This window comes from Pelodiscus sinensis, chromosome 5 (assembly GCF_049634645.1).
Source record: "Pelodiscus sinensis isolate JC-2024 chromosome 5, ASM4963464v1, whole genome shotgun sequence".
Lineage (NCBI taxonomy): Eukaryota > Metazoa > Chordata > Testudines > Trionychidae > Pelodiscus > Pelodiscus sinensis.
The window spans coordinates 53,954,040-53,978,185 of record NC_134715.1 but is presented as its reverse complement, the minus strand read 5'-3'; the positions used below and the strand labels follow the sequence as shown (position 1 = coordinate 53,978,185).

The window sequence follows — 24,146 nt, the reverse complement described above, 5'->3', positions numbered from 1 at the left end:
GGCCAGAATTACAACCATTGTTTCTCAGTGATAACTGTGTCCACACTACTTCTTCCTGTTTGCTTGCACTGGTGAATATGATTACAGTAAAAACAAACAAACTACTACTGTGTATTCAGCTGAGGAAGAGAGTAAATTAAACAAAATTATGTTAGCATGCCATCATCAACCTTTACTTTAACTATGTTTTTATTTTCCAAATCACAGCATGTTTTAAAACCCACTCATTTTCCAATAGCCTTGTATAAGATTTTCCACTTATTAACACATATTATTAAGTTTCTTAAACTAGTGATAAGTAAGTAATCTCAGGATTCCAATAATGGCAACTAACTTGTATATAGCCCTATTAACATAAACAATGAGATATGCTATATTTATGCATGCAGGAAGGACACAAAATCAAATCACCGTGATAGGAAAAAAGAAAAAAGTAATGAGAACTACACAACAGAGATATTCAATGGGGAGGCCATTTTATTTTCAAGTTTTCAGTGAAGTGTTACAAGCAGATTAGAACATCCTATTTAATGTAAATTGTCAAGGGCATTTTATTTAAAAAAATACCCATTATTTGTTAGAGGTTTAAAGATATATCTTTGTTTTCCAAAATAGTCCTTTTCAGTTGAACAAGCATGCTTTTTTCCCCCGGTGATCAGAAGGGGGGAGGAGGAGTGACTCCCAACAAGCACCAGATCTGCCTGCCTTCTCCATCCCTGTGCTGCTGTCTTGGATAGACAAGGAGCAGCGCATAGGATAAAGGGAGCAGGATGGAGCCAATACATATGGAGAGCCTGCTTTCAAGCCAGCTGCCCATGTGTATCGGCTCCAACTGACCTGCCTGCACCCCACCTTGGTGCCTCCTACAGAGGCAGTGGGGGGAAGCAGCAGCGGGAGTCAGCATAAAAGTCAGTTCCCCCATCACAAGCTCCCCAGGACCCCCTGCCCCCGCCCACTGCTGCTGCCTCTAATAAAGTGGGGCAGTGGAGGGGGGGGGGGGGCAGGAAGGCTGCCACGGAGCAGCCTCTGTCCACTCTGGGCCTGAGCTTGCTACAGACAGGCTGCTCCATGACAGCAGCCTCTGTCCATAGGGAGCTCAGACCCCCTGCAGACAGGGGCTACTGCCGCCCTGTGCTGCTGCCTCTATGTCAGAGGCAGAAGCATGGGCTGGCAGGCAGCCAATCTGCACTGGAAGCTGGTTTTTACAGTGGCTCTCCTCATGGACCAGCTCCTGTCTGCCAGCCCATGCTGCTGCCTCTAATATGTAGGCAGCATCACTGGGTGGCCAGGAGCACACTGGCTGCCAGCCCACCCCCAAGGACTATTGAATAGTCATGTAACTGCTAAAATTTCATGCAGTTACACAACTATTCAATTACATGATCTCTAACCTCCCCAGTGTGGAGTGGAGTACAGGGGGCTCAGGGAGGAGCTTGGGAGGGAGCATGCAAGAGTCAGGGTTGGGGTGGTGCAGGAATAAGGGTTGAGGGGTGTGAACATGTGAAGAGAGTCAGGGCAGGGAGATGGGTGCTCAGAACAGAGTTAGGAGGGGTATATGGAGGGGTACAGGAATCAGGCAGGGGCTAGGTGTCTTAGGGCAGAGGGTTGGAGTGGGGAGGTGTGTAGAGGGCATGGGTGCCCTTTAGGGAGGGTAGGGGAACTCAAGCAGTCCTGGACTGGTGTGTGGTGTGCCCCCAGCCTCTTTTACTTGCCTGGTGCTTAGCATGGCAGCCTGCAGGAATCTCCGGAAGCCCAACTGGGAGCGTGCCACCTCCTTCTGCAGTTGAGCACACTAGCCAGCTTTTACCAGCCCATACTGCCTTACTTTCACCTCTGGACCTAGTTGGCCATTTCCTCAGTTTTATGTTGTTTAAAATTATTCTGATGTCTATTGTGATTTTTCCTTATTCTATGAAACAGCTTGCTACAAGTATTCTATGTCTGAATTACGATCCGTCACACAAGCCCCATGGTGATAAGAGTGTGATTGAAGGAGTCTCTCTGATGATAACCTTGTGTGAGTACATGAATTTCCATAGCAAAATGAACATGAGAGACATAAGCACAGTTAGATTCCAAATTGGAATAAATACTGTTGGGGAAAAAACGTTAATATTTGGTGAACTCACCAAATTTCACTAAACTACTTTTATTTTTAAAATTTACCAAAATTTACCAACGATTACAAGAAAAATGTAAGGCACCTAAATTGGTTCTAACATTGGGAGCTGACTGTAGCAAGGAAGGAACAGGAAGTGGCTCTGAGCCTTTTAATAGTATTCTAAAGGCTCTTAAACTCCTGGCTGGAACATGTATGAACAACATGCCCTGTGAAAGTGCATAGCTGCACCACTGCGTCAGCAGCACAAAAAGCCAGCCCCCCCTTCCCAGTTCTCCATTATTCCTCTGGCCCTTATCAGTAACAGATTACTATCTGCAGGACGGATCAGCAGTACTGTCTGATGCATTTGGGACTGCCACTACATGACTGCTTGCTCCAGAGAGGACAAGGGATGGCACCTGTTTACCCCATGTAGCTGGAAGCTAGTGTCTAGGGAGGCTATCTTGCTACCACTCATGTTTTGCATGGCTGTGTTGGTCTAGGACATGATTTAGCTCTTAATTATCAGCTAGGAAAAATATATAGTTTAAAAATATTCAGAACTTTGGAATAAATTAGAGGAAATTGCAATCTACTTGCAACTGGTAAAGCTCAGAGTTTAAATTTGATTGTTTTAGTAATAATTAAGATGGTTTTATGCAGGTTATGATTAACTCAGCAAATGTCTGATTACAGGTTATATACATGCGAAGATAACACATGGTCAGATTACTCCTCTGCTCCTAAATGTTGGCCTTCTGATTTAGGCATCCTGAAAAATGCGTGTTTCTAGGTGTTTTATGAGCTGCTTTTGATGTCTGCATGTTGTTTAAATAAATCAAAGCTAATGTGTACATATGACCAAAGAGACCCAAGCAATGAAGACCTATTAAAAACAAATCAATCTAGGTTTTGATCTCAAAGTAAAATTTCTACATTTTGATTTAAACAGATGTTGCTGGAGTACCTGATACCAGCTTCACCACCAAAAGTTGCATTTATCATTGCACTTCTTCAAACAATTGAACAACACTGATAAATCACTGCCCTGCTATAATTTACAGCTCTAATGAAAATCTTTGTGCTGTCTGATGTAACTTCACATATGTCAATGATGAGAGACAGTTTGCATTTAGGAGCACATGACTGGTAAAGAGAATGAAAATCAGACAATGGGATGATCTCAGGTTAAAGAATTGAATTGCTGGTTAGTAAAAGAAGCAATTGACACATTATTTACATTAACATGCAATTCTATTATGTTATCTTAACACGAATGCCAGTGTCAATCAGAACGAATAAGACTTGTATCTGTTGAGTAATCTTGTTAAGCTTTCGAGGCAAAAAGGGTGTTTGTTTCTATTTATACCTGACTCTTACTAATGAGGGCTTAAAATGTCAGAGTAGACTCAGAGCTCCAACCAGTCCGCTATCCTGATGTTGCCACATTATTATTATTAAATGAATAGGATCAACTATGACATGCCACAGGCTGCCACTAAAACTGTGCACACTGAACCATTAACTTAGCATGAGCTAAGCTCTGAGATACACTTGAAGACAAGAACATGGTCTCCTCTATTTTTCTCTTCCTTACTTCATAGTTGCCATGGGTATTTTTTTGGTTGGAAAATTTTCAGGTCTTATTGTTAAATGGTTGCTACTAATTTAGATTGCATAGTACCTATACAACATTCTAATGGTTTCACAAAGTAATGTTTAGTATGCAATTTTAAATCAGTGTTCTCCATGCAGAAGAGCAGGCATTGTAGGATACTGGCGGAAGCCAGTTCTTGACAAAACAAACAACAGAGTCCACATTGGCTCTTTGTCTACAATAAAGGGAGGGGAAGAGACAAAAGTCTCTTGCAGATGTGGAAGTTTGTGTCACCAAAACTGGGTGTTTTCGCAACAAAAGTTGAATTGTAGTGTGTATGCTCTCACTGTTTTGTCAACAAAAGGCAGTTTTTGGTGACAAAACATGCCAGTGTATCAGTGCTGTGGCCACCTTTTCATTTTGCTTTAAGTATAGACATAGCCTTTATTCAAATAACCCTAGAATTTTCAGAAAGGGATTAAACTAGGGATGTCAGTGACTACTTGACTGCCTGATGAGCATACGCTTATTGGGTAGTCGAGGGAGTAGATGACCAGACACTTCCCACCGTGGTCCCTATATCAGAGGTTGCTGGGAGGGGAGCAGGAGGTAATGCTACAGGGAGACGGCTTGGTGCAGGGAGGGGGGGAAGAGGAGGCAGAGTCACAGCGATCTCAGGTACTTTTCAGTCCCAACTCATGCCACCCCTGGGAGCTAACCCCACTGCGGCTCTGCACTTTAAATGTAGTAAGAGTCCTCTGGGCTTTTACTACATTTAAAGTGCAGAACCACAGCAGGAGCATCTCCTACCCACCAACTACTCAATTACTTAATTAACTGATACTCACCATCCCTAGATTAAACCCCTTGTTTTATATTGGCACTACATTTGTAAACAATTCATTAACATATTTTTAAACCCTGCTTTGTGTTTATCTAAGTCGGAGCCAGCAATCAAAATGTAAGTGATGGGTCGAAAATAGAGTGCACATTAAGCACAGATCATTTTCCATGTGTCTATTAATATTTAATGCAAAGTCTTATTTTAAGTATGCACTCATTCTAAATTCAGGTTCTAGGTCTGCGACTGTTCAGCTCCTCGGCTTCTTAACAGTCACATACAAACATTTATGGGGGATGAGGCAATGGAAAGGATGACAAAATCAGTGACATACCAGCAGATTCTCTGGCTTAATGTCTCTGTGCACAATGTTGAGACCATGGAGGTATTTCAGTGCACTGGCTAGGTTGTAGACCATTGCGCTGCCATCTCTCTCTGTATACTTTGTTGAAGAAGTGATAGCATCGAATAGGTCTCCTCCCTAAAGTAATTGAAAACATCAAATGGAATGACAAGAAAAATCATCAGGTATCAGTACCCTACTCAGGATGCTGAAAAGATCTGAGAGAAAACTGTATGTTAGCATCCTTGCACCAGAGACATGCTCAAAAGTCTGTCACATATTATGTTGGGAAGAGAACTTACCAGCCATACTCGGTCAGACCAACGGTCATCTAGCCCTGTATCCTGTCTTCCAACAATGGGAACTGCCAGGTGTTGCTCATTCCCAGATTCTGACAAACAGAAGCTGGGGACACCAATCCTGCTCATCCTGGATAGTAGATCTATCCTCCATGAATTTATCTAGCTCTTTTTAAAATCCTGTTAAAATCCTGGCTTTCATAACTTCTGGCAAGGAGTTCCTCAGGTTGATTGTATGTTGTGTGAAGAAATACTTCCTTTTGTTTGTTTTAAACCTGATACCTATGAATTTCATTTGGTGACCCCCCCTAATTCTTCTGTTATGGCAGGGGTGGGGAACCTTTTTTGGTGACAAGGGTCACTGACAAGTGAACCCCCCCCCCAACCCTCACTGATATGGCCCCCAACTGAGGAGAAAAACACTCCTGAGCCTGGGGGGCTGGATCCAGGCAAGCTGGGGGCCACATCCAGCCCCCAGGCCTGAGGTTCCCTGGCCCTGTGTTATGGGAACAAGTAAATAACTTTTTCTTATTTATTGTCTCCACGTCATTCATGATTTTATAGACATTATCATATCCCCTACTTGGTCTTCTCTCTTCTAAGATGAGCCAGTCTTACTAATCTCTCTTCATATGGCAGCCGTTCCAAACCCCTAACCATTTTTGTTGCCCTTTTCTGAATTTTCAAATGCCAAGAGATCTTTTTGAGATGAGACAACCACATCTGCATGCAGTATTAAAGAAGTGGATGTACCATGGCGTTACACAGAAGCAATACAATTATCTATCTTATTCCCTGTCCCTTTTTAAATGATTCCTAATATTCTATTTGCTAGATAATCTACATGATTCGGAGCTTGTGTACATGGAGAGGTCTGTGTGCTGTAAGCCAGGGATGAATTTAAAGCACATTATCAACTCCTCATTTATGCCCTATGTGGACACTCTTACTGTGGACTAAGAATGACCTCTAGTAGTTTAGCTTAGTCTTAGTACAGTTCCAACATGTAATTGATGCAAATATATGGTCTAGAGTCTGCCTACTGTTTTCGAGCATACCTGTTATGCAATATCCTGCCAGTATCTATTATAGCTACAGTATAGCTACAATATAGTATATTATATATACAGTATAGGTTCTGTAACAGCATTTTTAAAACAGTAGCAAAGAAGTATTTTCATGTATATGGCATTTCCACTTGCTGCAAATAATTTCAGTTGTGTGCCACCATGATGGCTACTGTGGATACAAGTGTAGGAGTGACTTGGCAGTGCATGGGTGGAATTCCAAGTATGATAGCACATGTGAAAGCAGGAGCAATTCAGCATGTATATGCAAAGACTGACCTTTTTTTTTTTTACACAATTATAAAAAGAAAAGTTGTATCTTAAGAACAAAAAGCCATCTGCCACAAAAACAGTTTCTACAGATAGGCAGAAATGAAGCAATGGTACTGAGCCAGCAGCTACAGACTCTCAGGATGGGCTTTGAGCCAACTGCTGGTGTAGAAAAGGTTCTTGAGTACAGTGAAATGTTTAGCTAGCAATACAATCTGAGATCTTGATTTGTACTTTTAATTAACATGCTGATAAAGTCTGGGTATACTACTGTTGTTTTAGCATATAGAGTAATTTGCGTGTTTGCTATTGTTCTTGTACATATGTACACACGTGATCAAGCATTTGAAGAGAAGCCTCATGTTTGATATGGGTTTATAATTCTAATTTAGGCAGTACAGACACTCAAGTTTCTTGTTATCTTGTCACAAAAGAAGCAACTAAAAATAATCAGACCTATGACACCTATGCCCCTTTTTCCATAGGGAAAGAGTAAAATCCAAGAGTGAATTCTGTGCTGGTGCAATGGCACATAATTGCACCACGAGTAATACGCCAAAAAACCCTGGTTTGTGTAACATGTTCATGTTAGGCATTAAAATGAATCTATGAAGGAGCTTCATAATGTCTTTGGCTTGGTAATTCAGAAGACCGTAATATCATTCTCTTTTGCCAGCAAAGTAGAGCTCACAACATTTAACTCTAAGAGAGCACATCTAGTGTTTAGCTCACAGAAGATAAGCAACATTACTACCACTTGCCATAGATCTCTTATAGCTGAAGTGTAGAGACTTGTACTTCTGGGCTGAAGAAAGAGGACTGTGTACATGAAGCGAAGTGTAATTTATTCAGTTATTTAGTAATTGTGTCTGTTGTCTAGAGGGCCTAGATTTATTGCAAACCAAGTGATTTAAACTACTCTATGTGAACACTTAAGTTAAAAAAAGCTGAAGGAGAGAAATGTTGCAAACTGGTGATATGTATACAGTATGTGTTGTGATGATATACCATGTAATTTAAAAATTTCCAAATATAGAACAAGAAGTCTGCATTTCCCTTCAGATTTTACACTTGCCTTACAATAAGTATCTGGAATTCTTGTTATGATAAGAGTCAGGTGAAAAATAATTAATTCCGTTCAAGTGAACAATTGTCAAGAACAGTATTTCCATGATTAACTGGAAGTTCTCATCAAAATGCTTATGTGATTAGGTCTTCTACAACCTTAGTGATACTAGAATCTTCCCCGACTTCATATTGTGTGTAGATAAACATGAAAGAAAATTCTCTGAAATTGTCTTACCTTGACTAACTCCATCACAAGATAGAGTTCTGTTGGCGTGTCCATCTCCTCTATCAGCATGATAATATTGGGGTGTTTCACTTGGCGTAATATGGATACCTCATTCTCAATCAGGTGTTCCTGTTTAGTGAAGAAGAGAAGGAAAGTTTATGTTATTCATACAATACTAGGACTGGAAGGGACCTTGAGAGGTCATCAAGTCCTGTCCCCTGCACAGTATTGTCTAGAGCATACCTGATAGACATTTATCTAACCTACTCTTAAATATCTTCAGAGATGGAGATTCCACAACCCCCTAGGCAATTTATTCCAGTGTTCAACCACCCTGACAGTTAAGAACTTTTTCCTAATGTCCAACCTAAACCTCCCATGCTGCAGTTTAAGTCCATTGCTTCTTGTTCTATCCTCAGAGGCCACAAAGAACAATTTTTCTCCCTCCTCCTTGTGACACCCTTTTAGATACCTGAAAACTGCTATCATGTCCCCTCCCAATCTTCTCTTTTCCAAACTAAACAAGCCCAATTCTTTCAGTCTTCCTTCACAGGTTATGTTCTCTAGACCTTTAATCATTCTTGTTGCTCTTCTCTGGACCTTCTCCAATTTCTCCACATCTTTCTTGAAATGTGGTGTCCAGAACTGGACACAATACTCTAACTGAGGCCTAATCAGTGCAGAGTAGAGTGGAAGAATGACTTCTCGTGTCTTGCTCACAACATCCTAGAATCATGTTTGCTTTTTTTGCAACTTCGTCACACTGTTGATTCATATTTAGCTTGTGGTCCACTATAACTCCTAGATCCCTTTCTGCCATACTCTTTCCTAGACAGTCGCTTCCCATTCTGTATATGTAAAACTGATTGTTCCTTCCTAAGTGGAGCACTTTGCATTTGTCCTTATTAAACTTCATCCTGTTTACCTCAGACCATTTCTCCAATTTGTCCAGATCATTTTGAATTATGTCCCTATCCTCCAAATGAGCTGCAATCCCTCCCAGCTTGGTATCATCTGCAAACTTAATAAGTGAACTCTCTATGCCGGTATCTAAATAATTGGTGAAGATATTGAACAGAACCGATCCCAAAACAGACCCCTGCAGAACCCCACTTGTTATGCCTTTCCAGCAGGATTGTGAACCATTAATAACTACTCTCTGGGAACGGTTATCCAGCCAGTTGTGTACCCACCTTATAGTAGCCCCATCTAAGTTGTATTTGCCTAGTTTATTGATAAGAATATCATGTGAGACCGTATCAAATGCCTTACTAAAGTCTAGGTATACCACGTCCATTGCTTCTCCCTTATCCACAAGGCTCGTTATCCTATCAAAGAAAGCTATCAGATTGGTTTGACATGATTTGTTCTTTACAAATCCATGCTGGCTGTTCCCTATCCATTGTTAAATGACAACTGACTCCCAATAAAACTTTCAGGTGATAGCTTTTAGTTAGCATTCTTGTTTTTGTATTTTTCTCTCTCTCACACACACCACCCCCCTTGCCTCTATATTATATATACTGAAAAATCTGTGGGGAAATGCCATTTTAATTTTTTCAAAGGTTGTAAAATAAGTTAATTCTAATGTTTTTGTTTACTTTTTTTCTTTTGTTTTAAATTCAAGATACCTATCCACTAAACTGCATGCTGGAGATTTTAAAAAGTCGCATATCTTTTCATTCATGAATGCTTTTCCTTTTTCCTTTTAAAAATATCTGAAAACATTCTCCACCGATCTTTTCAAATCACTATAAATCTAATAACCAACCTTGTCTAAAATGAGAGGTTATTTGTATTTTGGGAGATAAGTCATTTCAATGGGCATCTGAACTTGCTCTTTAAAAACACTGACTAGTAGTGTGCACAGACTATATAAACAGTGACTGAAAACCTCATACTATTTCACCTTATTTCCCCCCCTCCCCCTTAAGGGCTATATATAGATGCCTTGTGGTTTGGTCAAAGCTCAGTTATATGGTTGTAAAACTGATTAATTTGAATTAATGGGTCTATTTCCCAAAACCCATATGGTCAGGCATGCATCTCATCCTGAGAGTAGTTATATTGGTTAACGAGGCTGCATCTTCGAAACCCAATTTAAAAGAACATCAATTGTCATTCAGGAATTAACTTAAGCCCGCTCCAAATAAATGTGTTTTGGAGAAAAGAGAAACAAACACGATGCAACTTTGTTTAAAAAAAAATGTTGACTCTTATTCAGAGAAAGGAGCCATTGTAAAATGCTGGTTATTGGGATTCATGGGGGTGGGGGGGGGGGGGGGGTTGAGGAGAACCAGATAATAAAGCAGGACCAAAGAATCAAGTAAAATCGGAGATACTACTATAAGTAAGTAAGATCTCAACTTTAAGAACAAGTAGCCAACATAATCAATTCATTATATTATTTAATTTTGACCCTGGCTAAATATTTAGGCCTTGTCTGAACAATTAAATTGTTCTTTCTAGGCAGGTTTAAGTAGGAACCTATTATAATTAAAATTTGTGCAAAAGATTACAAAATGTTCGTATATCACTGTCCTGCTACGTGGCTTGTGAAATGCTGACATGTTTATGGTTAATTTTCAATCATCTTGTGCTTAATGTTTCTCTCTCTATATATAAAAAAGTTTTTCCTGCTGGGTGACAGAATGATATCATCATGCTCTCAAGCTGCAAAAGGGGCCAGAGAGAGGAGGGTTGTCAAGTGCAGCAAGCATGGGGCACAGCTCACTTGTATTCCATTAAAATTTTTAAAGATTAGTTTTCACAAATACCTCGACGTCTTCCTCAGCGACACTGCTGTAATAGATTTTAGTATAAGCTGAGATGGATAGAAGACCATCCTCAATAAAGAAGTTCTGTATCTTTGGGCCAGATGCTTTTTAAGGCGTGACATGTAAGATTGGATGCAAATACATTCAAATCAGAGAAGGAGTTTTAGCACTGTTTTCCCCATGTCACTCATTATTAAATCTCCTTAGTATAGCTTAATTTAGCTTATATTCTTGGTGTCTATTTAATGGGGTGGGGTCAAAAAGTAAACTACTAGGTCTTGACAGTTTAGGATTAATGCAGTAAACAGGTAACACACGTTGACACATACATTGTTACAGCTGCTACCTTCATAACTAACTGGGTTAGATGCACCTTTGGTCTGACCCAATACAGCCATTCTTAAAATTCTTACGTATGTTATATAAACCTCCCACAGAACACGTTAATATGATATACAGCACATGCAATATACAATTACATTGTACTGTAGCTAATCTCTTCCAACATCCCTGGATTTTAGTGTCTCCAGCAGGGCTATATCACAAAAGAGTTTGGTGCACTACCCATAAAAATGGGCTATCTACACAAACACGTGTTGAAACAGGAAAAACTGCCATACTAGCACAGACCATTTTATCTGCCCCAGATTCTTGCCTGGGAGAGTGGGAAGTAGCTTTCATCATGCATTTCATTATTTCTCCAAAATACTACAGGCAGTCCCCGAGTTACGCGGATCCGACTTATGTTGGATCCGCAGTTTACGAACGGGGCCCTTCCTCTCCTGGTCTCCAGCAGACCAGGGAGAGGAAGCAAAGCGGCGGAACACGCGGCCAGCTGACAGCCCAGAAGCGTCTGGGCTGTCAGCTGGCCGCGTGTTCCGCCGCTTTGCTTTGCTTTGCTCTGCTCTGCTCCCCCCCCCCCCCCCCCCCGGGCTGCAGACCAGGGGGAGGGGGAGCAGAGCGGAGCACGCGGCCAGCTGACAGCCCAGAAGCGTCTGGGCTGTCAGCTGGCCGCGTGTTCCGCGGCTTTGCTCTGCTCTGCTCTGCTCCCCCTCCCCCTGGTCTGCAGACCAGGGGGAGGGGGAGCGGAGCAGAGCAAAGCCGCGGAGCCCGAAGGCAGCAGGATAGCCACGGCGCGTCTGGGCTGTCCTGCTGCCCGCGTGTTCTGCCGCTTTGCTCCCTGTCCCCCTGGTCTGCAGACCAGAGGGACGGGGAGCAAAGCAGAGCAAAGCCACGGAGCCCGAGGGCAGCAGGATAGCCACGGCACGTCTGGGCTGTCCCGCTGCCCCCGTGCTCCGCGGCTTTGCTCCGGACGCCTGTGGTACAGCAGCTGGGACGCTGCCGGTTGGTCCCGTAGCGCCTCTCTGGGCGCCATTGGACCAACCCAGCAGCACCCCAGCAGCACCCCAGCTGCTCTGCCCCAGGTGTCCCCAAGTCAGCAGCTGCTGAAAATGACCAGTGGCTGACTACAGGAAGCCCCTGCCCCGGGCTTCCTGGAATCAGCTGCTGATCAGTTTCAGCAGCAGCTGACTTGGGGATGCCTGGGGTTCTTAAGTTGAATCTGTATATAAGTGAGAACTGGCGTCCAGATTCAGCCACTGTTGAAACTGATCAGTTTCAGCAGCGGCTGAATCTGGACGCCAGTTCCGACTTACATACAGATTCAACTTAAGAACAAACCTACAGTCCCTATCTTGTACGTAACCCGGGGACTGCCTGTATGTCTTGAGTATATTCTTGCCTGACCCCCAAATGATGATCACTGCCTCTAGCATAAGGACTGGCATCTTTGTGTGGATAGGAATAGCATCTGCAAATGCATTAGCTGGCACATGATAAAAATGCTGTCTAAACTTTTTTTTGAAACTTGATGGATTACATCAGTGAGTTCCAGTACTTAATTATATTGCAAAAACAAGAACAACAACAACAACAAAAACCCCTTTTTAACTGTTTTACAGTGGTTGCTTCTTTCTTTTCTAATTTACTTGCTCAGGATCACACAGGAAGCCTGTGGTGGAACAAGATATTGAACCTGGATCTCCCACATCCCAAGACAGTGTCCCAACCAGAAATGTTATAGTTTATTAGAATATATGTTTTCAAAAATTCCATACTGTAACTTTTCATAGATTCAGATTCTGTTTCTTTCACATCTCTCTGCTTAGGAACTCTCTCACAGTCAATCCAGTAGGCTGGTGTTTATACTACTTCAGCCTGAACCATGTACATACTATTCTTTTTCACTCATTTGACAACCAGCCACAGATCTTGTATAGCAAAAGAAACTCCCAGGAAAGCCTCCCATAAAAGTGGAGAAGAGAAAACAGCTAAAGAGATTCCTTTCACTTTGTGCCTGTAATGTTCTTAAGATATTGGCCTCAGTTCTCCAATATTTGCTTATGACACATGGGACTAAGACAGAAAAGAAGTTTGATATGTTTCCCAGTTAACAGAATCTGAACTTCTCAATTCACCACTTAAAGCTACAAACAATAGTTTTATCAATAAGTATTATTTGAAAGGGATGGGGATGTTATCACTAGTCAATAGAATACTGTTTTCAAAGTCCATCTGTATAAAGGTCAAAATAGCAGCACCCTATTAAGAGGAAAACATAAGTAACAAGGCAGAAATTTAGGTACAATAGAAACAGAAGAAAGTATAGCATTTATCCCCTAAGAATAAAATAGGCTGTTATGATTGAATACGGACTGCAGGAATTTATCCCACATTAACTTTGCTTACAATGGTTGCTATTGTTTATGTGGGTCACAAGATAGTGGGGCCTTTATACTTAGAATTGCTTTCATATTCACTATTGGGTCCCATTATGCTAGGTGCTGGTCACACACTTTTCCTCCCTCAAAGATTTTACAATCAAAGTCACTATGCTGTTCTTTTCACATTTTTATTCCATTTCAGCCTAATGAAGGGAGAACAATAGTGGAAATACTTCATGTTTTCTCCTTTTGTCCAATAGGATCAAGTACAATTTTTGTTTGATTTTGTTCCATTATCCACTAGATTTACACAGATACTATTCCTAATTTTTTGCCTTTTGGGTGGAAAATAATCCCGCTAAACAGATATATCTGAAAGCAGTCATTTACATCAAACCCACATCCATGCGCACACACATACACACACATTTTGACTAATGAACAGCTGTGATTGCTATTTTTACTCTTTGTCCATATGTAAATGAGTGTACACCACCTTTCCACAGCATTTTGCCTTGTCTATAATCTTCAATGCAAACTCCTTTCCAGTGGATCTAAAAGAAAAACAGGAGAAACATTCATTAAATGCCAGAAATCCCAAGGCATTCCTGGTTCTCTGTCAGAATACATAATACTCATAATATAACCTTGTTACCCAGGGAACAGCTGACAGAAAATGGTAGGAATTATTTCATTTTTTCCCTCCTTTCTTCCAGTCACACTCCTGCCTGTGGTTTCCTTGGCTACCATTACCTACTTTATTGTGTATGCTTTAATCCCAGGTCATAGCAGTGTCCCTAATGTGATCTAATGCTACACTCTGCTGCTATTCTAATTCCAGATGCAAAAATTTGCCCTAAAATTTCATGTAGCTCTGTTCAAATGGCAACCTGTAACCACACTTTGAAGACAGGTCAGAGTATAGGTCTGCTTGTCAGCTACTGTATAGGCTGAGCAGAAAGACAACAGCCGAGACTATTGATAGCCTTTATGGAGAAAAGTCCCATAGAAATTAGTAGGGAAGAAAACTATAGGATTCTGTAGCAATTACTACACAAGAGTCTTCAGTGGCCATTCAATTCTATAAGACTTTAGAACTGATAGAATTCTACAGGATGGTTCTGCAAAACCTAGAGTGAGGTGATCATTTTCTTGTATAAGAGGACTTTTCCTCCAGTAAGGTAGGAGGTTACTCTAAGTTTTACAGTTGGTCAGCCATGTTCAGATCTAAACATGTTCTCCACATGAAAGAGGGAAAAGCCACAAGAGCAAATTGTCTCCATTGTCTATGAAGAAAACATTGTTTCTCATGGTTGTGAATGACCTTCAGTAAACAATTTAAAAACAACACAGGAAATTCAGTAAGTGCATTCCTATTCCTATTTATTATTTGTATTGCAACTGTACTCGAAATACCCAAGTAAGATCAGAGCCCCAGCATATGAGATGCTGTACAAATACAAATGCTTGTTACAAAATAGAATCTCAATAAGAAATACCAGGTATATTTTTTAAGTTTATAGCTAATTATAGCCAGTAATATTTTTTGTTTTGGATACAACTAATAAATACCAATACCACACAAAAAGAATTAAATTTCATGCATTAAAATTGTTCCTGGCTGAACACTGCAGTATATTAAGAGCACCACTGCTCTGAAAGTGGAGCTGTCTCTGCTAGGTTGTCATAGTTACAGCCTGATTCAGTGTAGCACATCAGAAGATATTCTATCTAAGCAGCATTTGAGAATTAAAAATACCATCTTCTTATATTTACTATAGAGCCATGTAAAACTGTATTATGGGCACTGAGGAAAATTGAGAATTGCAATCTATGAATCATGATCCAGAGAGTCAATTATCCAAAAGCCTGATAAACACACTGCAAAATCCAGTTAAGATATGTGCAGAATGTTCAGTTTGTGTCACATAGCAGGGATTACATTCTATAAACATCCACAACCCTACCTCGTTACTCTTCAAATCCCTCCTTAAAATTCTGTGTCATGATACTGGTAATAACCTTGACACTGGTTAGCCCACTGGTGTGCTCATACCACAGTTTATCATGCTGACTATGTGGGGTTTCATTGTTCCCTTGTACTCTGCTCTGTCTATATTCATCTATTGTTTCTTGTCTTAGATTGTAAACTCTTTGGGGCAAAGACTGTTCTGTTTTGTCTATACAGTACCTAGCAGACCATGACTAATGCTTCTAGGTGCTGTGTAATACAATTAATAAAAGAGCAACAAGCAGATGAGTGTTTATAATTAACATTTCTCTCTCAGTAGCACCTTCCTTAAGGTGAAACTTTCTTTTTAAAGTGTTCGGGTAAAGTTATGAAAGTGAGTCACTTAGGAACCTAAGTCCAAGTGACTTTCATCAAAATGTAGGTGATTCTGAAAATCGAATTTAGACACTTACAAAAATATGATCAGACATCTTTATCCTAAAATGTCTTGAGATCTAAGTAGTACTGTTGAATCTACACTGAAATGTAGTCAGAATCAGGGTGCATCAAGCACAGCAAATTTGTGCCTTCACATCATAAATCAGTGTCCAGTTATTGTGACTGAGTCTTTCATGGTTAGTTTCCAGTCAAGTGAACTGTATGGAAATCTGGTTACTAGAAGCAAAATGCAGGACAATGTAGCACTTTAAAGACTAACAAGATGGTTTATTAGATGATGAGCTTTCGTGGGCCAGACCCACTTCCTCAGATCAAATAGTGGAAGAAAATAGTCACAACCATATTCTTCCACTATTTGATCTGAGGAAGTAGGTCTGGCCCACAAAAGCTCATCATCTAATAAACCATCTTGTTAGTCTTTAAAGTGCTACATTGTCCTGCATTTTGCTTCAGCTACCCCAGACTAACACGGCTACATTTCTATCACTGGTTACTAGAAGACTGGCTATGTCGTCTGATACATTTTAAAAATTCTTTGAATTGTACATTTGCCTCAAGCTTTCTAAGCAACATCACACTTGTTTCCCCACTGAGCTGGTGAAGTTTATTGAAAACTGAGGCTTCTGGAAAAATTGTTCTTTGAATGTTCGAGAATTGAGATGTTAATGTTGAGCGATAGCTACATTTGACTCCAGTGTGCACAGTTACTACTTTAAAAGAGCTCTTGTCACACATTGAAAAGCATTAGGGTTTAGGCTTAATGCTATGTGGTTTGGTTTAGGAAGTAATTCCATCAAAAGTCCTCTAATACTCATTTTTTAATATATAAGCTTGGATATTTGTATGACATTTTTCTGATGTGTAAAAACAGAAGACAAAAAGTTACTAATACTAAGCATTAAAACTAAGCATAAGCATCGTCAGAGGAATCATGACAGAGAAGAAATGCACAATAGCCAAACTAAGGACTTTGCTCTGCTTTTTTGCTTCATTTGTTATTAGTCTGCCAGATTTTGGCAGGGGCAGTTCGATTTCAGATTGGCTTATCTACAATTTACATTTTGCTTGGTTTTATTTTCTTTGCCTAAGGGGTGTTTGCATTTATAGAGCAAATTTTGAGCAGAGAAAAGCCCTGAGACTCCAAATGCATTTTTTGGAAAGAAGAGAAAACTGATTTGCAAGTAGTCACTGTAGATTTCGGAGGCTAGATCAGGTTGAAAAGGTCCGAAGGGTTTTGGTGTACTGGCTGCCAGTATGTATTTGGTTTAAGGTGAGGAATTATCTGGATATAGCAACAAGAAACAAGACTTTGAGGAAACTATAATAATGGCAGAGTTATGAGTTATTTTTTAACATACTTGAATCCAATAAGGTGAAGATGCAGGTACTAGGTTCAACAGTGGTAGCCAGCATGATCTTACATCTCTCTAGATGAATCAGACTTGGGACATGTCTATACTGCCACTTTAATGTGCTGCAACTGTTTTGCTCAAGGGTATGAAAACACACCCTTTTGAGCACAGCAAGTTACAGTGCTGTAAAGCGCCAGGGTAAACGGGCTCCCAACACTGTTTAGGTGGTTTTCACCGAGTGCTGGGAGAGTTCTCCCTTAGCACTGGTTCCAGGCTATAAATGTAAAGCATGAGAGAGCTTTGAAACTCTCTCATTAGCTGTTAAAACTATAAAGAGACACTTCACTTCACAATTACTTCTTTGCTCCAGGAGCATCTGAATATAAAGCCCCATATGAATTCTTAAAAAGAAACTGCTTATAGTGGTTAAACCATGAGAACTATTTCTATGAGCTCCAAACCTCTCCCAGGCAATTGCTAGAACAAAAATAATTACTATTGACAAAGTTGGAAATTCTTCAAAATCCAGGTTGGATCTCTCTGGTCTCGCATCCTCATGACCTGGCTGGTCCTGAACGAGGGAATTTGCCAGACCTGGGGAGGCCCTCTGCTACATCCCTTCCAGCTCACATCCCCTCCCCATTGCCAGCCCTAGTTGCATCCCCTGCTGGGCTGCTGCATCCCTGGCAACCCAGACTGCCATGTCCCCAGCCCTGCTACAAATCCCAGCCCCAGCGCTGCTGGGCTCTGAGCCTCCAGCCCCCCTGCCAATGGAGCTCCCAGCTAGGACTCCCTGGTCCAGGAACATCCATGGTCTTACCAGAGGGAGTCATACTATACTACTAGTCCAAGAAACCCATGTAAGGCTATGTCTTCACTGCGAGTTCTTCCGACAGAAAATATGCGAATGAGGGACTCATTAGCATATTTTTTGCCGTTCCTTTTTGCGCTCGGGGTTTTTGCACAAAAAGCAGCAGTGTGCATGGGTGATTTTTTTTTTTTTTCAAAAAAGCTCCATTTTGCACAAGATCCTTATGCCTCTCCAGGACGAGCATAAGGCTCTTGTGCAAAATGGAGTTTTTGTGCAACCTCCCACCCCCGGTCCACACTGCTTCTTTTTGCGGAAAATGAAATGGCAGAAAATATGCTAATGAGACCACACCTTATGCTAATGAGTCCCTCATTAGCAGATTTTCTGCCAGAAGAACTTGCACTGAAAATGTAGCCTAATTGTTTTATCAGTGGACAGTGTCAGATGGTTCTCATATTTTTAGCCATTTAAAGAGCATCCTATTCACTAACAATCATGGCCAAATACAAATAAATACACACACACACACTTTTTACATGTGCCCAATTTGCTAAATAGCTCTTGCTTACCCAATTTCTTCCCATGTTTTGGGTGATATTCCCTCATGTTCATACACTGAACTTAGAAATATTCTTGTAAAGCATTGTATACAGCATAAACTTATCTACATAGCTAGGAGACATGGATGGCTATTGCAGTAGAAGGATAACAGATACAGTCCCGAGATTGTTAATTTGAAATATTTTCTCTGCCTTTTTTCTCATCCAAACACTTTCTTTGCTGTCCAAATTATAAGTCACATTTACTTCTCATTTTTGCACCATCATGACTGATTTTCTGTTTGTTTGGTCATACGTTCTATCTATAGACATACATTTATACTATGTATGTCTCTATTTACATTTTCTTACATACAATGTCTCGGACATACTGGATGTTATTTCATGAAATCAACGGTTTAAAAGAAACTGAAAAATATCTAAACAACTTCCTTGCTTACCGTTCTACACACTCCTTTACTACAGCAAAATTGCCATCACCAATCACTTTTCCCACTCTGTATTTCTCAAGAATAGTAGATGACCCTGAACACTTGTTTCCATTCACACCTGCACAAAAGGCAAAGGCAATAATGTAAGGCATAGAGAGACATCAACAATGTGGCATATTCCCCAGAGACTTCAAGAGTACAACAGTGCAGATGTATTCTTAGATACAAAATAGGAATATACAAAAATAAGCTGTGTTCAATACAATCTGTCCTTTTGTTTTTATTTCAAAACAGCAGAAAGAACTGGTAAAGCGTAATCAGATCTGTGTGATCTTCTCGTCCTTGTTAACATACAGGAAACACATTAATATATCATTGTCATTTCTATGCTGACAAATTCCAAAGGCAACAGAAATTCCAGCTAAATGTTTAACTCCAGCTGTGTCCTGACATATTTCGTTTTTTATTAAAGTGTTCTTTTTTCAATTTGTATTGACTTTTTTTTTAAATGCTAAAAGAAAAGATTAACAAACAGAATTTCAAATTCATTGAAAAAAAATAGAAATTTGATAACCAGACTTTTTTCATTAACTAACCAGGAATGGTTTCAGATGACTAATGAAACATATTATATGTTGTTTTAAGCTCCTCTTATACCATAAGAAATTTAACTTTTCCCTTTTTATTTAGCATAGAAAGCAGCTATTATACAATTATCCTGGCCAGACCACATATGCAAGATTTTTTCTAAGTTGCAACAACATATACACCCAAATATTAAATATTGCCATTACCCTTTCCTTATGCATTGCAATTCATAGAAGAACATTCAAGAGACATTTTAATGACAATATTGCCTATATATCCCCTAGTCCAGCAGTGGCCAACCCGCGGCTCTTGACAGAACCAAGACGGAACCCGGAACCACTCAGGTCAGCCGCTCTCACGGCCGGGCCGCTGGGAGCTGCATGTGTTCTCATGGCCTGCGCTGTTCCATTCTCAGCCCCCAGTGCACTGCGTCATATCCTGCATGTGCAGGCTGGGTCGCACACAGCATCCCAGCCTGCACGTGCAAGCAGTTGGTTGCTGAGTGCAGGCAGCACTGAGGAATCCGGGTGCGGTGGCGGTGCCAGCAGTGGCTCTGGGTCCTGGACATAAGGTTAGTGGGGGAGGGGAATTGGGTTAGAGCGGGGGGAGATGCCTGGCTCTGGAGTAGGAGAAGGGTAGAGGTGCACATGGCATCCCGGATGTGCATGGTGGTAGTGGCGGCAGCAGCAGCTCTGGCTCCGGGACCCGAGTATTATATTGGGGGGGAGGGGAATTGGGTTAGAGCGGGGAAGGGAGGTGTCTGGCTCTGGGGAGGGAAGGGGACTGAGTTGCAGGAGTGCGCATGGCATGCCAGCTGCTCAGTGCATGTGCCCGGAGGGAGATACGCAGCTGTAGCAGCGGCGGCGGCTCTGGGACCAAAAAATTAGGTTAGAGCAGGGAGGAGTGGAATTGGATTAGAGGCAGGATGGGGGAGTGCCTGGCTCTAGTCTGGGGGAGTGGAAGGGAGGGGGATTGGGTTGGGAGGGTGCGCACAGCATTCCAGCCAGCACGTCTCAAGGCCCGCCGCTCAGTGCATGCACCCCAGCGCCTGGAGAGAGATACACGTGGCTGTAGCAGCAGTGGTTCTGCCTCTGGGACCCAAGAATTATGTTGGGGGAGGGGGAGAGGATTGGGCTAGAGGGATGGTGGTGCCTGGCTCTGGGGAAGGGGAGGGGGATTGGGAAAGGGGTGTGTCCGTGGCTCTGGGGAAGAAGACTAGGTTAGGGGCTGTGTGTGCCTGGTTCTGGGGAAGGGAAGAGAGGGAGATTGGGTTAGAGCGGGGGGTGGGGGGGAGTGCCTGGCTCTGAAGAAGGGAGGAAGATTGGGTTAGAGCGGGGGTGAGGGGAGGGGATGTCTGGGGAAGGGAAGGGGAAGAGCAGCCAGCACGCTTCCTGAGACAGGATCCCAGCTGTCTGTCCCCTCCCCCTGGCCAGACCCCCCTCCACGAGTACCCTGCCCCAGCACCCTGCCCCAGAACCCTGTCCCCTGCCCCCACCAGCACAGTTGGGGCCACATTTGTGAGGGTTTTTTTTTTGTATCTCACCTGTGTGGCCTCAACTGACTTTTCTGTGACCTCGACTCAAAACAGGTTCCTTGCCTCTCTGATAAATAAAAACAACACTGAAACATTTTGTGTTTGACATAATATTGTATCTAAAAATGAAGCCTGGCCAACAAACCCCCAATTGGGGCCAAGCCCCCATCTGGCTGCAGCATCATAACACTCTTCCACACACCCCAGACCCCATACCTGAGCCTATCATACACTGGAACCCCGTCCTGAGCCTCTCGCATCCCCAAACTCCTGCACCCTCAGGCTTCTGTCACAACACTCCTGCACCATCCACACACTGCAAATCTGTGTTCTGAGCCCATCATACTCCCAGCCTCCCTGCCCTAAGCCCCTCATACATCCCAGACCAAACTCCCTCACAGCCACAAGCCTGTGGCTTGCTCAGCACCTCAACCCTCCCCCTGACTCTAATACTCTCCAGCCTGGAGCCCCCTCCATGAGCCAGCATCCTCCTCTCAACTTCCTCCTGCACCCAAATTCCCTCCCAGAGCTTGCACCTCTCATCCTTCCAGTGCTTTTTTTATGATGGTATGCCCTGGGATGGTGTACTGGCATCTATTTTCCCCTGGTGTGGCTCTGGGTTTTTTCCCCCCTCTCAACTCCCTTCCCCTCTCCCTTCCCCTCCCCAGTACATGGCTCTTCGCACTCTATCCACTGCTATTTTGGCTCTTTGTCTCTAATAGGTTGGCCACCCCTGTCCTAGTCTTTGACTTGTTTTTGTAAAAAGAGCTTCTCAGGTCCTAGTCATCTAGAAAACCCGGCACATACAAATTCTCTGTATCAAATTTGTCATAGTGCCAAGTACAGGTAAGTTTTATTACTGTTAGTTTTCTATTACCATTATACCTTTCCCTAAAATTCCATAATTTTAGAATATAAATAGCATCATCCCATTTAAAGACTTAATTGCTTTATTAACAGAAGACAAAGACCTAGTTTTAGATTATAGCCAACACACTTGTCAATATCGGAAATAAGTCTCAGAGGGGAAGCCATGTTAGTCTGTAACTTTAAAAACAACAAGAAGTCTTATGGTACCTCAGAGACTAACAAAAATATATATACAGTATCATGATCTTTCGTGGGCAAAACCCACTTCCTCAAATGAGTTCAAGCTCATCTGAAAACGTGGGTTTTGCCCACGAAAGCTTATGATACTATATATATTTTTGTTAGTCTCTAAAGTACCATAGGACTACTCATTTTTATATTGGAAACAGACATCAAGTAAAGTAGGGACAAGCAATTGTCTGGCTCTCATACCCTGTCTACAGCCACTCTTTCACATCCGCAAGGAGACATCAATTTGTAAATATTTCTGTAGGATGAAGGTAATGAATTATTTGCTAGCCTCCCTATTCTCAACACAGATTTATTTCATGATGAAAAACAAAAATTAACAAAATTTCCACAATGGTTACAAAGTTTTTTCCACAAGCTGATCTCCTACAAAACTGAAGGGGAAAGTTTAGAATAGGTGGGCTGGCTAGTCTGATGCCTCCACTTGCAGCCAAATGAACTTATGAGACACAACGTTCATAATTTCCATGGATGGGCTGTCTATATCAGTCTAATACATACACTAGTGTTTAACCAAAGAGGAGGGTTTTTTTCATTCATTTTGTATCCCACAGGTTACCCCAGAATGACTTAAGCCATGTCAACAAGATAAGGTTGAATTTATTAAGGGTTGACTTTTTAGCACCCAATTTTGTAAAGTCAAAGGTGCATACTCCCACTGTGTGTAACAATTTGAAACAGTCTGAAGTAGCGCGTCCCCAGTAAGGTGACTACCATTGACTTTGAGTGTGATGCACTGTGGGTAGCTATCCCACAGTTCCTGTACCCCTCTGCATTCTGGGTTACGCTCCCAGTGCATACTGGAACCAAAACTGTTCAGCAAGTGGTTCTGAGTATATGCCGTCAGTGTCCCATTATGCACTTGTCTGTTCCCTCCCACTTGCTTGCAAGAAACAGCAAATAGTTTCTTCATGCCCTTTTTTCCCCTGTGGTTATCTATGCAGATGCCATTGCAGCATAATCATGGAACCCATTGTGGGTTGAGTACGAAAGCATTATGGAAATCATATTAACCATGGTGAGCCTTATGCTGGAGGATATGCTCTGGCTATCCAGAGCATATCAAGGGTTTGCCAAAACAAGGAAGAATCTCAGGAGGCTATGACAATCTTCTGTGAAGCACTTGCATTCAGCGATTAGCAAACGCTGCCAGTATTCCATCCTCTGCAATCAGTAGAATGGCAGTTCTGGTGCTGTTAGACAAGCGCCAACTGGTGGGACTTGTGATGTGGGTACAGGATGATCAGCAGTGGCTACAAAACTTCTGCATGTGTAAGGCCACTTTCATGGAAGTTTACAAATTGCTTTTCCCGTACCCTGATGTGCAAGAATTCCTGAATGAGACCCCTTCTGATTGGAAGCACGTGGCAATCGCCCTGAGAAAGCTATAAAGATGGACTGGGTGAAAATCCTTGAATTCTGTCAGGCCAAATACCTACGGTCAGATCTTTAAAACCAGAAAATATTCTTGTAAAAAAGAGAGCTCATTCCTGGAGCCATTACATAGAGAAAAATGTAGATCAGCGCTGCTGCTTGTAACATTAAATCAAGTTATAAGAACTTGTGTTCATGAAGATATGCTATGGCATGCATGTTATGATTTATGCATGGTAGGCAGTTGCTAAGGTCATAAATATTATGAGTTGAGGTTAAGTACTCAGGCTGAAACTCTCACTGCATCCAAGCAGGCATTAACAGGATTGTGTGGATTGAAGTATGTTCTGGACAGTGAAACCTTCTCCAAAATTCCTTTGTGTTGGTTGCATCATAGTATAAAGAGGGTAAATGGTGTTTCAGCTCAGGGTTCTGCAAGAGGGATTTGTCCATGTGAATTTTGTGTCTACCTCTGGTTCAAGAAAACAGGGTGAAAATATGTTTTGTAAATAAACATGTTACACTGCGATAACAACCTGACTAGACATCATCTAGACTAGAATTTGTCTTTCAATGGGAAACTAACCAATAAGGCCGAAAAATCTGCTAATATTTGGCAAAGGGGCAATATTATTTAGAATCAAATTCATCTCTC

The 24,146-nt window shown here is 41.7% G+C and overlaps 1 protein-coding gene across 6 annotated transcripts in view; it reads right to left on the bottom strand.

Annotated features, from left to right (window-relative positions):
• The window catches only part of DCLK2 (doublecortin like kinase 2), a 156,381-nt gene that overhangs the window by 20,789 nt on the left and 111,446 nt on the right, over window positions 1–24,146 (bottom strand). For all 6 annotated transcript variants that reach the window (XR_012904152.1, XR_331241.4, XM_025185463.2 and 3 more), the window contains 4 exons: window positions 18,886–18,994; window positions 13,809–13,866; window positions 7,822–7,941; window positions 4,874–5,020 (listed from right to left, as the gene is read on the bottom strand). Coding sequence is in view for 4 of the 6 variants with exons in the window: in XM_025185463.2 (XP_025041248.2) it covers window positions 4,874–5,020; window positions 7,822–7,941; window positions 13,809–13,866; window positions 18,886–18,994 (434 nt within the window). In the remaining 2 variants the exon portion in view is untranslated. The remainder of the gene's footprint in view (window positions 1–4,873; window positions 5,021–7,821; window positions 7,942–13,808; window positions 13,867–18,885; window positions 18,995–24,146) is intronic.